Here is a 13578-nt window from a genome sequence, read left to right as displayed (position 1 = left end):
GAAAGAAAAATGTAGTAAGGTTTTCATTTTGGAGTATTCCCATGGTAAAAACTGAAGACATCCTTGGGCGATCGCTTGAGGATAAGTGAGTAGGGGAGACAAGGATGGCAACAAGCGCTGGCATGACAGCCCCCTCCCCTTCCCTTCAGCACTCTCAGAAGCACTCGTTCATTCCTCCGTTCTACTATACAGTTCTGATTTTAATGAAAACAAAATGAATGACAAAGATGTCCGTGACCTTTTTAAAAAGCCAAGTAGAGCGGAACTTCAAAAACACGGGAACATAAACATTGGTGGGTGGGGGGTGAGATTAAAGACAAGTTTGGTTTTCACTGCCACGTATTAGCCTGGTATGGAAGGTGAGGGGGTGCTATGAGCGTATTAGCCTAGGGCAGTCTAAACCAGTAGCCAGGCCCTGAAGACAAGTGTGTGTAGGAGTGGAGGTGTCGACACACAGATAAGGTTTGCAAATTTGGTGTTTCTGGATTTTTTTCAGCGAAAAACTTACTTAATAAAATAAATTTAAATTTAGTGGTAGTATATATATATTAGTTTATATCTTTTGGATGGGCAACATTTGTGTGATCGAGATGAGCTTACAATAGATCTTGAATTGAGCTGTGATGTGCAATCATATATAGCCCATTGATCATAAGATGCCAGTTTCACCCCAGGAACAGATACATAGACTGCAGTTCAATAAAATGATGTTAGTTGTGTATATCGCCAAACACAAACATCTCCATTACAGTGTACTGGCAAATAGAGATTATTTTATTTATTTATAAAAAGGATATAAATATAAAGTACCTGGTTGTTCTGATGATGTTTGACTTGTTATGATTGTTTTCTTTGCTGACTTTTTCTGTAACATAAACACAAACAAATACTAACAACTGATATGACAGAAGAAAACAAGGATAATATCAAACATTTGGATTTATATACACAATATTATATATTTTACAGTAGGGGGTTCATTATCTCATATATAATACACATTATGTTATATATGGGATAATGTGTCCTATAAATTAAAATAATAGTATAAATCATTTCCGAAAACATATAAAAATGTATGGCATGGGGTGTGTTCTTCTTTATACAATAATAAAAAGGTTTTCCTGCTGAACACTGAATAATGTAATCAGAACTCAACATTTATACAGATATATTAGCATCACTTTTTCAGTGGAAACAGACGTCATGCCTTGGTGCAATTAGGAGGTTTTTATACACCTGGCGTCCACTTTTTTGTGCCAGTAGATTGAAGAAAAAAAGGAAAATGTCCTTTTCTTGCATCAGTCCCATGCTACGTGAAGAATCCAGGGTGTATGGGTTGTTCTTGTGCTTACAGAGATCACTGATCCCTACAGCACCAGCATAATCACCATGTCTGTCACTGGTCTACTGGAGAAACCAACCCATGTGCAGTAATTTAATATTCAAGGTGCTATATATATTTATGTTACTGTGACTACTAATAATGTCACATATTGGCTGTGTCTGGTTAATTTGGGAGTTCTACATTGTATTTTTTACATATGAACTTTAAAAAAAACCAAAAAACTAATAAAGACCGCTATATAGGTTCATCCCCTTTTAAAATTTGTGTTCAAAAACTGACTTTATAAAGTTCTGAGAGTAAACGTGCAAAACTAGTAATGGGGACTGGTGCATAATGCTATCCAGTGAAAATTTTTATTTTTAGTTATGCCCCAGACTTCCACTAAATTATTCAATAAGATAAAGAATGAGGTATAAGACACACAACAATCCGCCTTTTCAATGTCTGCTAATACAGGATGAGAGGAAACACACAAGGCTGTGATTATACTAGACAATAGGGAGAAGTGTGGGCAGAATAATAAAATGCTTAGCGGCTGATAACCTTTCCTTACATTATACTTTTACCATTTAACTATAACCATAAATAAAACACAGACAACTTAAAGGTGGCTAAAACAAAGGAAATTTATTGTAAGGTACGGTGGTGGAGAAAGAGAGCAGTCAGAGTAGACTTCCGCCAGGCAAACCAGAATGCCCCAGCCTTTCCATGGGACATCCGCAAATGGGGGACAACCACACACCCCAAGGTGCACATATCTACCTCAATGGGGCCACCGCCCCGGGAACTACAGAACCCTCTCCCTTTCTAGGCTAACGGAAGCAACCACAAGCCAACCCGCTTGGGAGGTCCTTGGACCAAGACTAATAGCCCATTCCATTGAAAAAAGGTGGGTTAAGTGTGCCCACAAACGCAATGTGCCCTTACCACTGGCCGTCGACTGTACTGCAATTTCCGCCACTGCCACTCCAACACAACCACCAAAACCAAACTATACTGGTCCTGGATCACACTGAAACAATAACCATCAAACAGAGAGGGAGGGTGGGCAACGTCCAGCTGCATAAGAGAGTGTTTCTTCCCCGCTCATCCCTAATACAACTTCCATAACCCCTCCTCATGACTCAGATGGGCGTCCTTCAACAGACAAAATATTAACCCCCAGAGTACCAATACAGTCCAATACAGCCTCAGCTTTTAATATCCTTTGCACTTAAATGCAGACCTCAGTTCCGAAGATTGCTAGCTTGTTCTGCTTTTGACTAGTGAGGGCAGGGGAAACGGAAGCTAACATAGGGCCCTGACATCTCTATGGGGTGACACCAGTGCAGAGCACGTGGCTGTCTTTCCACAGGGACAGGAAAAAAAGCAGTATGCACATAGCTATAAGATGTCTTTACATAAAAGCTTATACATTGTTTTATCTTTCTGGCTTTCTCTGTGATTGTCACCAAATAGTTTGTATGAACTAACGATCTAGGCAGAGATGTGTATTTACATTGGACATGGATTTTACATAGATATGTTGTGAACTTTTTTTTTTTTTTTAAGTCAATTAACTGCGGTATTACATTTGACATTTCTGTGGTAAGTCACTTTTGTTTTGGAATGTCAGATGCTGCAGTGTGTAATGCTCCTTATATAAATACGTGGAAGTAAGTATAGTTTTTTTACTATTTGACTTTCAGATTTTGGACATAATTTATGGGCAGACACTATAGAGGATCCTCATTGAGCATTGAGAAGGTCATTTTTATGTGCATATTTGAATAGGACATTAAAATAGGCACTCTGTAAATTGGTGTATTACCTGATAATTTGAAGAGAAGTTCTGAAGCCATCTTCACAGAGATGTCTTGGCTGAACAGGTTCCCCTCGGGAATAACTCTGCACTCTGGCATCTTCTGCAAGTGCTCGGCTTTTTCATGCCTTAATAAAGTGCTGTAACCAATGTTTTGTCTGGGGGAGACGGAAGAGTCAGGGATGTCAACCTCCATGGGTTCTTCTTTAATCTTCACAGTCTGCGCATCCTTACAGCTTTCAGCTACACAGGGTTGCAGACAGAAATTCAATTACAAGCTGTACCTCAGTAAAACAGCCTGAAACAGGACTGATCTCACCAGCTATATGCTGAGGCTCAATGTGACAACGAAAAGTAGACATACCTAAATACAGCTAAGTAAATCCTAGAAATAAACATATATCTTACTCTCACAAAACATTTCACTGTGTAAAGTGAACCTTGCACTGTGTTATATAACTAGAAGTGGGAGTCAAATTCAGTGTGTCTCATGGAAGTCTATGAGGAAAGATGGCCCCTTCCAGTCTAGATTGAGGGACAGGGATACAAAGATTATTACACCAGCGCCCCACCCACATATTACCCATACTAACATTCCCCCCAGTCACCCCCCCTTCTAGCCTCCATTCTCCAGATTGGATTCCTAGCCACAATCTTTCCATGTCAATCCACTTATTGATCATTTGTGCATTGTAGAGTTTACTTGCTGTATAATCTATCTCCTCATGCCAACAACTCCCTCTGCTTTATTCAGATTGTATTTCCTCCCCCCTCCCCTATTTTCTCTTTTGTACCCCCATCTTGTTATTATTGAAAAACCAAATAAAATTATTATTTTTTTAAAGTTTTGTGCTTTTACTTTTTTAAGATGATATGAGAGGTCCTCTTTAAAAGCCTTTAAATGACTTAAACTGATATGGTTCTGTCAGCTCTCTCCTAACCGCTCTGCTCATTCAAGTTTCCTTTGAAGGGGCGGTTTCTCTCCTTAATCTAAACCCACTGATGCTTATACCTGTCTTACTGTCACTGTTGGGTTTTATTATACAGATTATTATTTAGAATCCCAGACATCGTTTTGAAGCCTGCTATGAGCAGCACATACATTGGTGAAACAAATAGTTTTTCCCTTTAAGAATTAAAAGGCTTATAGTTTTATTTAAAAGTAAGAAACATATGTATACTGGCAAGTTAAGTTTCTTGATGTAAAAGATAAATAAGACAAATTATTTTGTTTGTTTACAATCCAGAATAGTGAGGTTAAAGCATATAGAAAACCCAGGGGTGATATTCAACTTAATGAACACTATATGAATAGCCCTGTAGTATTTTTTACATTTGTTTTTAATAATCATTTTCAGATATAAGTTCAAATTTTATGTAAATAACTTTCAGATCCTTGCTGATGTCTTGAATCTTAGTTTGTTTAATAAACATAAAAAGGTTCAAAACATTTCCTTTAAAAAACTGCAAAATACAATACCTGCAATAACCACAGAATGGTTTTACTGTGTAATTTATAGCAGTTTTGACATACAAAAGCAGTAAAAGTATATTTACCAAATGTAATATCCAAATCTCCAAGGGCTAAAGGAGACAGTTTTATTATAGATAAGAGATATTTTATTGAACATTCGTAAAGGTGCACACGGTGACTAATAACCTAGATAACATAAAAAGTCATGCTGTAATTAATAACAAAAATCTACAACACTGTGCATGTGTAATAAAAAAACCCTGATTCTATTCACAAACTTAGGGGTATATTTACTAAACTGAGGGTTTGAAAGAGTAGAGATGTTGCCTAGCAACCAATCAGATTCTAGCTGTCATTTTGTAGAATGTACTAAATAAATGACAGCTACAATCTGATTGGTTGCTGTAGGCAACATCTCCACTTTTTGAAACCCGCAGTTTAGTAAATCTAGCCCTTAATCCCCAGTAGGTACTCACTGACACACAGTTCACTATTTCTTATAATGTCACATAGGCGTACATCATATACTGATGTGAACGATTCTCTGTAAAGTGCAGCAAAATAAAATGACACTATATAAGTAACAATAATCTATAATATAAATGCCTAGTGGCGTGTGTTAGTCTGTTTGTGTGTGTGTGAAAAAAATAAAACCAAACTGCATCGCCACCTGCCGGCGCGGAGTTATACACTGACCTACTAAATTCTTAGTGTGTGTGTGTGTGTGTGTGTGTGTGTGTGTGTGGAAAAAAAACCTCAGAAAGGGCTGAAATTTGGTATACTAAGATGTTTTTAATTTGTTAATTTAATTTGTTAATTGGTAAAAGTGTTTATAAAGATTTAAAAAAATATATATATATTTCTTGAAGGAGAAGTGACAGTTGGGAGTGGTTGGTGGTTGCCGGGGGTGACAGTGGGGAGTGGTTGGTGGTTGCCGGGGGTGACAGAGTGAGAGGAGTGTGATACTCAGGACCGCTGAGAGATCCCTGTGTCTGGATAGACATCTGGATAGATGTGGCGATGAAAATGAAGGATGAGGTGATGGAGAAGAATGATGAGGTGGTGACATGTGGACAAAACCACGTTAAAAAAGGGAGCTTGCGTCGGGAAGTAACGCTCTTCCCCTGAGGAGGCCTGGGCTATGGCCCAAATGCATGACAAGAACCTTTTTAACACCTTAAGTAGCTTGATTTGACTAGAATACATGAGTATCATGCACGGGTTAACTTGTAATATTATACAGATGTAGGTATAAACCTCACCTATTTTTATTTTTACATGTATTTGCAGTTATTGTAAGGTGGCTAATTTATTAGTTAACCGTTCTCCAAGGACATTTCGAACAACCCTCCTAATATAAAAGTTATTTAAAATAACTTCCATGGCAGTGGTGGAAGTGGGGGTGTATACGGTAGTATGTCACACCGCCACTTCTCAGTGCTTTGATGGTAAAACTATTAAATGCCATTATCCATACCGCCACTTCTAACTTTCCACTTCGACCACTGTTCCATAGTCATTTCATGATGCCTATACAGACCTGCAGTATTTGTCTCACAAAAACCATAACATATTTACTAAAAATGCCATCATTGTATTTTGTTTGTATTTTTTTCAGCAGTCTACGTTATCTTCTCTAACAAATATTACTTTAAAAAACACAGATAGCAAGAATTGCATTACATATACAAAACAACAGACGTTCTACTGGGTAGTTGGTCAGACTTGAAAACATAGGGACAATTCGAGGAATAAATCTGTAAATTCTGGGACTGCCCCTGTAAGTTAGGGCCAATTGGCACCTACGCCCTAATGCTAGAGCCATTTCAGCAGGCATCCTAATAATTTAAAGATTTCAGAGAGTTCAGCTTTTAAGATGGTACGGAATATCTAAGTTCACTTCTGTTGTAACACAGTAACAACTTGGCTATCTTTTAAAAGTGATTTAATTTTTTTTTTGGTGTAGATGTGTTGTACATGGTTCCTGGTCATCCTTAATGTATCTATGTGTCTGGTAGAGCCAGGGGTGCCACCTTTGTCAGTTAGCCCGTTTATGACATGATTGTGAACTTACCATGTCAATTCCATTTCTCTTGGGGTCAGTGAGATTTGCTGAAACTATCAATTTCGGTTAGTTTTGTTTTTGTGCTATTTAACATGCGTTTCTGGTAATATTGGAAAATGGTATTTTGGGAGATTTTTTGAAACACAAGTCAGATAATACCAATCAGATATACAGTTCTCCAGGAATTAATTTCTGATACGAGATGGAACCTGGTCTCTTTATAATTAATTACCCGTAAACCTTGACTTTCATTGGTCTTTTGTCAACCCTGCATGACTAATCACCCTTGTAGCTGTCCCTGTTTATACATTTCCTTTCACATTATACAGATATACTACCTTAACAAATGTGCATTAAAATATATGGAAATAATTCTTTGCTATCCACTTCACAGTGCTAACCTATCCTACAAGCTAGTTTTCAACCATTATTATTATTTATTATGCTCTTGGCTGCCTATATAATAAAGGCACACTGCTACATAGCATCCTAAATATGCTACCCCCATGTAGACATTTAGCTCTGATTGTATTATGCAAATCCAAGAAAATGCATGTTCTAGGTATAAGTAATGATTTCATTTCAGGTTAATACAGATATATGTACAATTACACTTGAGTAAATTATATTTAAAGCAGGTGCTTCCAAACGGGTCCCAACATGGTTTGGGGCCATGAAAAACATTCCATTCATATATTATGTAGTCAGCCGCTATGTTTTCGTTTTTTGTTTTCTTTAAACGCTATTTATTTATTAATAAATTATAGTTCTAATATACTGGAAAAGTTATAAAACTCACACAACAGTATTATTCCAATTAACTGGGAAAACTAAATAACAAAAACAAAATATAACTATTATTCGTTATTATATCTAGTTATTCTGACGATAAAACATATAACAAATAAGATAAAAAATTAACTGAAATTAAGTTGTTTTCCCTACACATTCCTAGATGCGAACACTCTTGGTAGTAAGAAAAAGGAACAACCTTAAGACATGTACAAGAAAATAGACTGTGTTTTTTTATTTGCCATTGTATCTATTGTACTTATTACATATGTGTCTACTGAAAATATTTATAATTTATGTGTCCACTGACAGACTGAAATGATCCTAGATATCTTTCTACTGAGCAAGACAATACATTCCATTAAAGGTAAATCTATGAATTGTAATATTTAGACCACCGGCTCACAAAAAATTAATATCTCATAAGATATGAGTTTGATTTTAAAGGTTTCATGTAGAAACGCATGTAATGTCCAGCTGACTGCCATACCAACAAGCAACCAGGCTCGTTCATAACATACAATACATAGAGTGTACACAGGTCTAACAAGCCTAAATATACCTTAATTTAGTAACACCACTGCACGGGGTGAGACCACTATGGTGAGACCACTGCTCTGCTCCAAAATGGTGAATTAATTCAGAAACTTTCCTTAATGTAATTTATTTTAAGAATTTGACCTAATAGCTTTTTCATTTAAAAGCAATAACATGTCATTTTAGCATCCTTTATACGATTTGCCTACTGTCTGTACTGACTGGGACCTTTGATGCCTAGGTAAAAAGTGCATTCTCTATTTATAAATTTGCATAAACATTAATTTGCTGTAGACAGAATTTAAGAACACCGTACTGCTCCAGTCACTAATTTAATACACTATAAGCTTAAAAACAAACCCTTTTCATGTGAAAAATAATAAATGCAGTGATAACAATAGAGGCACAGCAGGCTGCTTCACTTTCCTCATAACCTACAAATGTGGTAATTTTCTTTTCTTGCTAGAACTGACAGTGTAATCAGTACTTCGCAACAGACAACAAGAAATGATACAGTACTAAAAAAGCTGGGTTCCATTAACACACACTGACTCACAGTCCTGTGGTGACTCTTTACTGAGGAAAAAAACTGACCTACATTTCCCACAATGCTAAGCAGCAGCTGGAAGGCCAAAGAGAGGCCATTATCAATGTATTGGTTAACTTCAAAAAAACATTCATCCGTGTCACTAAAATAAGGCTTCCTCTATTAGTCTAAATGGCCCTCCATCATCAATATACCATGCAACTCCAACAACATAACAGATATATAATGGGTCACATTTTAATTGCGACCAGATCGGCTTTAGTCCAATATTGGAAAAACCCACTCTCCACACCTTTCTCTAGAATTATATTAAATATCCAGAGGATGGACAATATGGAAAACATAGGTTACAAGTACCTCACGTCAGCTTCCCCCCCCCGGGTCAAATGATGTCAATAATATGTCTTCAGCTCCCTAACTCTATTACATAAGTGGGTATCCTTATTACAATATTGCTTAGCACTCAATATAGTAACATAGTTGATGAGATTGAAAAAAGACACCAGTCCATCAAGTTCAACCTATTTTGGATCTCCTGCGATCCTGCACTTATATTTGAAATTGATCCAGAGTAAGCAACCGCCAATCTGTTTCAATTGTGAAAATCCCCCCAGATCCAATATTGCAGTCCTATTTTTACCCTATATCCATTACTATCCTTCATTTTAATTAACGGTCGTATCCCTGGATACACTTTTCCGCTAAAAATTTGTCTAACCCTTTCTTAAACATATCTATTGAATCTGCCATCACAACCTTCCCTGGCAATGAATTCCATATGTATCTTTAAATCTTTGAATACAAATGATTACCTAGCTTCATTGCAAGCAATCTATAGTTAAAGCTTTGCCGCAGGATGTCATTCAACAAATGACAGCCAGGACCACGCTACATGCATGTGTCACTAGAACCAACGCTGTAAATGTCAGATAGTTAAATCTTCCAAGGAGGAGGATTGAGAATGAAGCACTGTAGAAGAAAAGAAAGAAAAGAAAAACATCAGGCCATTATGCTTTGTTTCAAAGGTGAACACTGCTCTAGTCTGTGCAAAATGTCGAATCACTGCCAGACACTTGGATAGAGGAATTTGCTTCAAACATCTTTAAATAGAAAGTTCAGCATCAGTTCATAGGGGCCGAAAATTCTTTAATGTTCAGTAGCTCACAATTATAAGCCAGCACAAGTCACTTGTAGTATTGCATATTTGCTTGTAACAAGACAAGGCTATAGAAATAGAAATGATTCACCTTTAATAATAGGTTGATCATTTTGTGGATGGTTTTAGGTAACCTTTCCAGGCTATTTATATTCTTCCCAGACAAGCGAGTAAAGTGGATGCTTTCTATAGTGCAAGTTTCCTTGTTTAATGGTCCACTAGGATCCAATAGGCAGCCTGCTCACAGTTTGGATCATCGGGTTTTATACGATTTCTACTCCATTAACTACATTATTAGATTACAGTCAATCAATTTGTAGGCACACAAACCACCCACTAAAGGGAATGCCAGTTTGATAAAATGTGCTAGCTCACTACTACCCAGTCTTTAATAGCATATTTAAAAAAAAAAAAAAAAAAGGGAAGAAGTGTAACGCAAAAATTTATGACATAGGCTGGGAGGACTTTACAAATTATCGTTAAACATTAAAGACTATGAGGCTAAAAAAAGTGCAGTAACTGAAGAAGACAGCTATTCATCCAGCTCACAAACCACTTCTTGCCTTTGGAATGCACTTTACCTGCAACGCAGTAGCATGTGTTCAGCAACAGTAACATACCGCATTTTCTGTGCTTTGACAACATACAATGAACTTTTGATGCAGTGGCCAGAGGGAAACATGAGTCTGTGTTTTTCATGTAGAATACAACTGCTCATCCTGCTGTAAACACGTGTATCTGCACATGTGATAAAAGTCATATTCACAACATAAGTTTGTGCACAGCCAAAAGCCCCAGAAACACTATTGTTCATTTATATGTCAAAGCTCATTTAAAATCATGGATTGACGTTGCGATAACATATCACTACAAAGAACATAACAGCTATACCAGAAGTGGGCAGCAGGGGGCCGTAGGACCAAATGCGGCCATCCAGGCTCCATCTATGGCCCCCAGCTCCTTACTGCTTTATGGTCAGCTATGTTTGTTATAACTTGTAACACTTAAAATGTCTGCTGATATATTACAGATAGGTGTCTCTTTCTCTGATTAAATGTATTATTTTAACTTATTACTCTGATTAAGAGCGATGGTGTGGGGCAGCACGGTGCCTAAGTGGTACTTCTGCTTCACAGCACTGGGGTCATGAGTTCAATTCCCGACCATGGCCTTATCTGTGAGGAGTTTGTATAGTTCTCCCCGTGTTTGCGTGGGTTTCCTCTGGGTGCTCCGGTTTCCTCCCGCACTCCAAAAACATACTAGTAGGTCAATTGACTGCTATTAAATTGCCCTTAGTCTCTGTGTGTGTGTGTGTGTGTGTGTGTGTGTGTTAGGGGATTTAGACTGTAAGCTCCAATGGAGGGGCTGATGTGAATGAGTTCTCTGTACAGCGCTGCGGAATCAGTGGCGCTATATAAATAAATGATGATGGTGTGGTCCTTTTGAATGTTAGAGGGCCGCACCATGTGGCCCCAAAGCCTATCAGGTTGCCCTTCACTGAACTGTACACACTGGTTTTCTGCTGAAAAGGATAAAAGGTGCTGGATACAGCCAGTGCCACTATGTTTTCCATCTCTAATTGCATGCTTTGATGTAGTGGGAAGAAGTTTGCAAAACTTCTACATGAAACAAAGTTTAAAGACAATCTGATACATTGGGTTTAAATATACTGTATTACAAAATTATTATATAAAATAACTCTGTTGTCTCTATATCCCCCCAATGGCTTAAATTCATAACGGTTGTGCTTAAAATATCTCTTGTCCTGTATGGTAGTGTAAGCCAGTCAGCACTCGTTTAATGAAAGGAATCAGGTGCACACAAAAATTTACCACTACTATCAAAGTATTAAATGTATATTGTACCTTCATAAAAGGACTTACACAGCGCCAAAATTTTGGACTAAATAAATTTTCAAATGGCTTCATTGTACTCATACTAATTGAATACTATATTATAGCATGTACAAGAGTTTAGTGATGTGAGTGCTGAGAATATATTAGATATTCACACTCACTAGTAAACCAATTGTCAATATTCTTGGAAGTAAAACCCTAGAGTTGGCTAACTGTGGTCTTCACCTTTAGCTGCCCAATTTCACACAAAGCTGTACTAAGTTGCCTAAGGTCTCAAGCTTTATTCTAGACTTCACTCTGAAACTGGAGAATAAATAAATGATACACCTATATGCAATGTGAGCGGGGATCCATGTACAACCTAAAATTTACTGCCAATATAATGTCACTCACCAAAGAAAGGTCCAGTCATGAAGCAACTGTCCAAGTGAAAGCAGCCTGGTTCCAGAGCTGAGGCCAGGATGGCTGCCATCTAAGAGTCGTCAGTACCTAAACCAAATGGTCAGGGCAGGCTGCAGTCAAAGAGAAGTCAGTATCCAAAACAAATGGTCAGGGCAGGCTGCAGTCTAAAAGTAGTTAAAATTTAGAAGCAGGGTCAGAACCAGAAACAAGGCAAGAAAAGAATAAGTAGGCCATTCAGAAACAGTGCAGCTGCACCTATAATCATCACTGTAGCTATTAACTTTCTGAAAGTTAAAGCACAGGGACCTAATCAAGAGGCTCCTAGCAAGTCAAGCCCCTCTGAGTAGATACAGTGCAGTAACATGATCTCACTGCACTGCAATGCACTGCACTGCTCGGGTAATCAGAGGCGTCCATGACAACTGAGCACACAGCAACACAGGAACAGAAGAAGAGGACTGTGGTGGGGTGCATCTGTGCCCATAAAAAAGGTAAGAAGGTACTAGGAGAGACTAAGAATAATAATGTAAGGTGTCTGGGGTTGTACAATTTTTACACAAAATCATCATGCGCATTTTAATGCAAATGTATTATTTTTTATTTTTCACCACTGACTCTCTCTCCCCCCCGTTCACCCTTCCAGTTGGGGTCCCCCAGGGCTCTGTTCTGGGCCCCTTACTCTTCTCTCTATACACCTCCTCCCTGGGTGAACTCATCAGCTCCTTCGGCTTCAACTACCACCTTTACGCGGACGACACTCAACTATACCTCTCCTCTCCTGATCTCTCTCCCTCCCTCCTCTCTAGGGTGTCCACCTGCCTCTCTGCCATCTTCTCCTGGATGTCCTCTCGATTCCTCAAACTCAACCTCGCCAAAACCGAGCTGATAGTTTTTCCTCCCCCTCATACCTCATCCCCTGCCGACCTCCCGATCATTGTCGACAACTCCTCTATCTCCTCTGTCCCCCAACTTCGCTGCCTTGGTGTCATCCTCGACTCCTCTCTCCTTTGGCCCCCACATCCTCTCTCTTGCTAAATCCTGCCGCTTCCAGCTGCGTAACATCGCTCGCATCCGGCCCTTCCTCTCCCAAGATGCCACCAAATGCCTTATTCACTCTCTGATCATCTCCCGCTTGGACTACTGCAACCTCCTCCTTACTGGTCTCCCCCTCTCTCATCTCGCTCCCCTTCGATCTGTACTTAACGCAGCCACTAGGCTCATCTTCCTTTCTCGCCGCTCCTCTTCTGTCTCCCCCCTCTACCAATCCCTCCACTGGCTCCCCTTCCCCTACAGAATTCTGTTCAAGCTCCTCACTCTTACATACAAGGCCCTCGCCAACGCCACTGCACCCTACATCTCCACACTCCTATCTATTCACGCTCCATCCTGCCCTCTCCGATCGCCTATCTTCCCCCCTGATCACCTCCTCCCACGCACGTATCCAAGACTTTGCCGCGCTGCCCCCCTCCGCTGGAACACGCTCCCTCCCTCCATCAGGACTTTCCCTAACCTGCCCAGTTTCAAACGGGCTTTAAAGACCCACTTTTTTCTTAAAGCCTTCCAGTCTCCCACTTAACTACCTACCTTATCCTCTGCCTCT

At 38.9% G+C, this 13578-nt stretch overlaps 1 protein-coding gene across 1 annotated transcript in view; it reads right to left on the bottom strand.

The window, feature by feature from the left end:
- ZNF827 (zinc finger protein 827) overlaps positions 1-13578 on the bottom strand; it is a 167526-nt gene that overhangs the window by 35909 nt on the left and 118039 nt on the right. Inside the window, exons 6-7 of the mRNA XM_075199134.1 lie at positions 3159-3392; positions 811-865 (exon numbers count right to left, since the gene is read on the bottom strand). Coding sequence (XP_075055235.1) covers positions 811-865; positions 3159-3392 — 289 coding nt within the window. The remainder of the gene's footprint in view (positions 1-810; positions 866-3158; positions 3393-13578) is intronic.

This window comes from Mixophyes fleayi, chromosome 1 (genome assembly GCF_038048845.1).
Source record: "Mixophyes fleayi isolate aMixFle1 chromosome 1, aMixFle1.hap1, whole genome shotgun sequence".
Taxonomy (NCBI): Eukaryota; Metazoa; Chordata; class Amphibia; order Anura; family Limnodynastidae; genus Mixophyes; species Mixophyes fleayi.
Note: the sequence above shows the minus strand (reverse complement) of the source record. Positions and strands in the feature narration are given on the sequence as shown.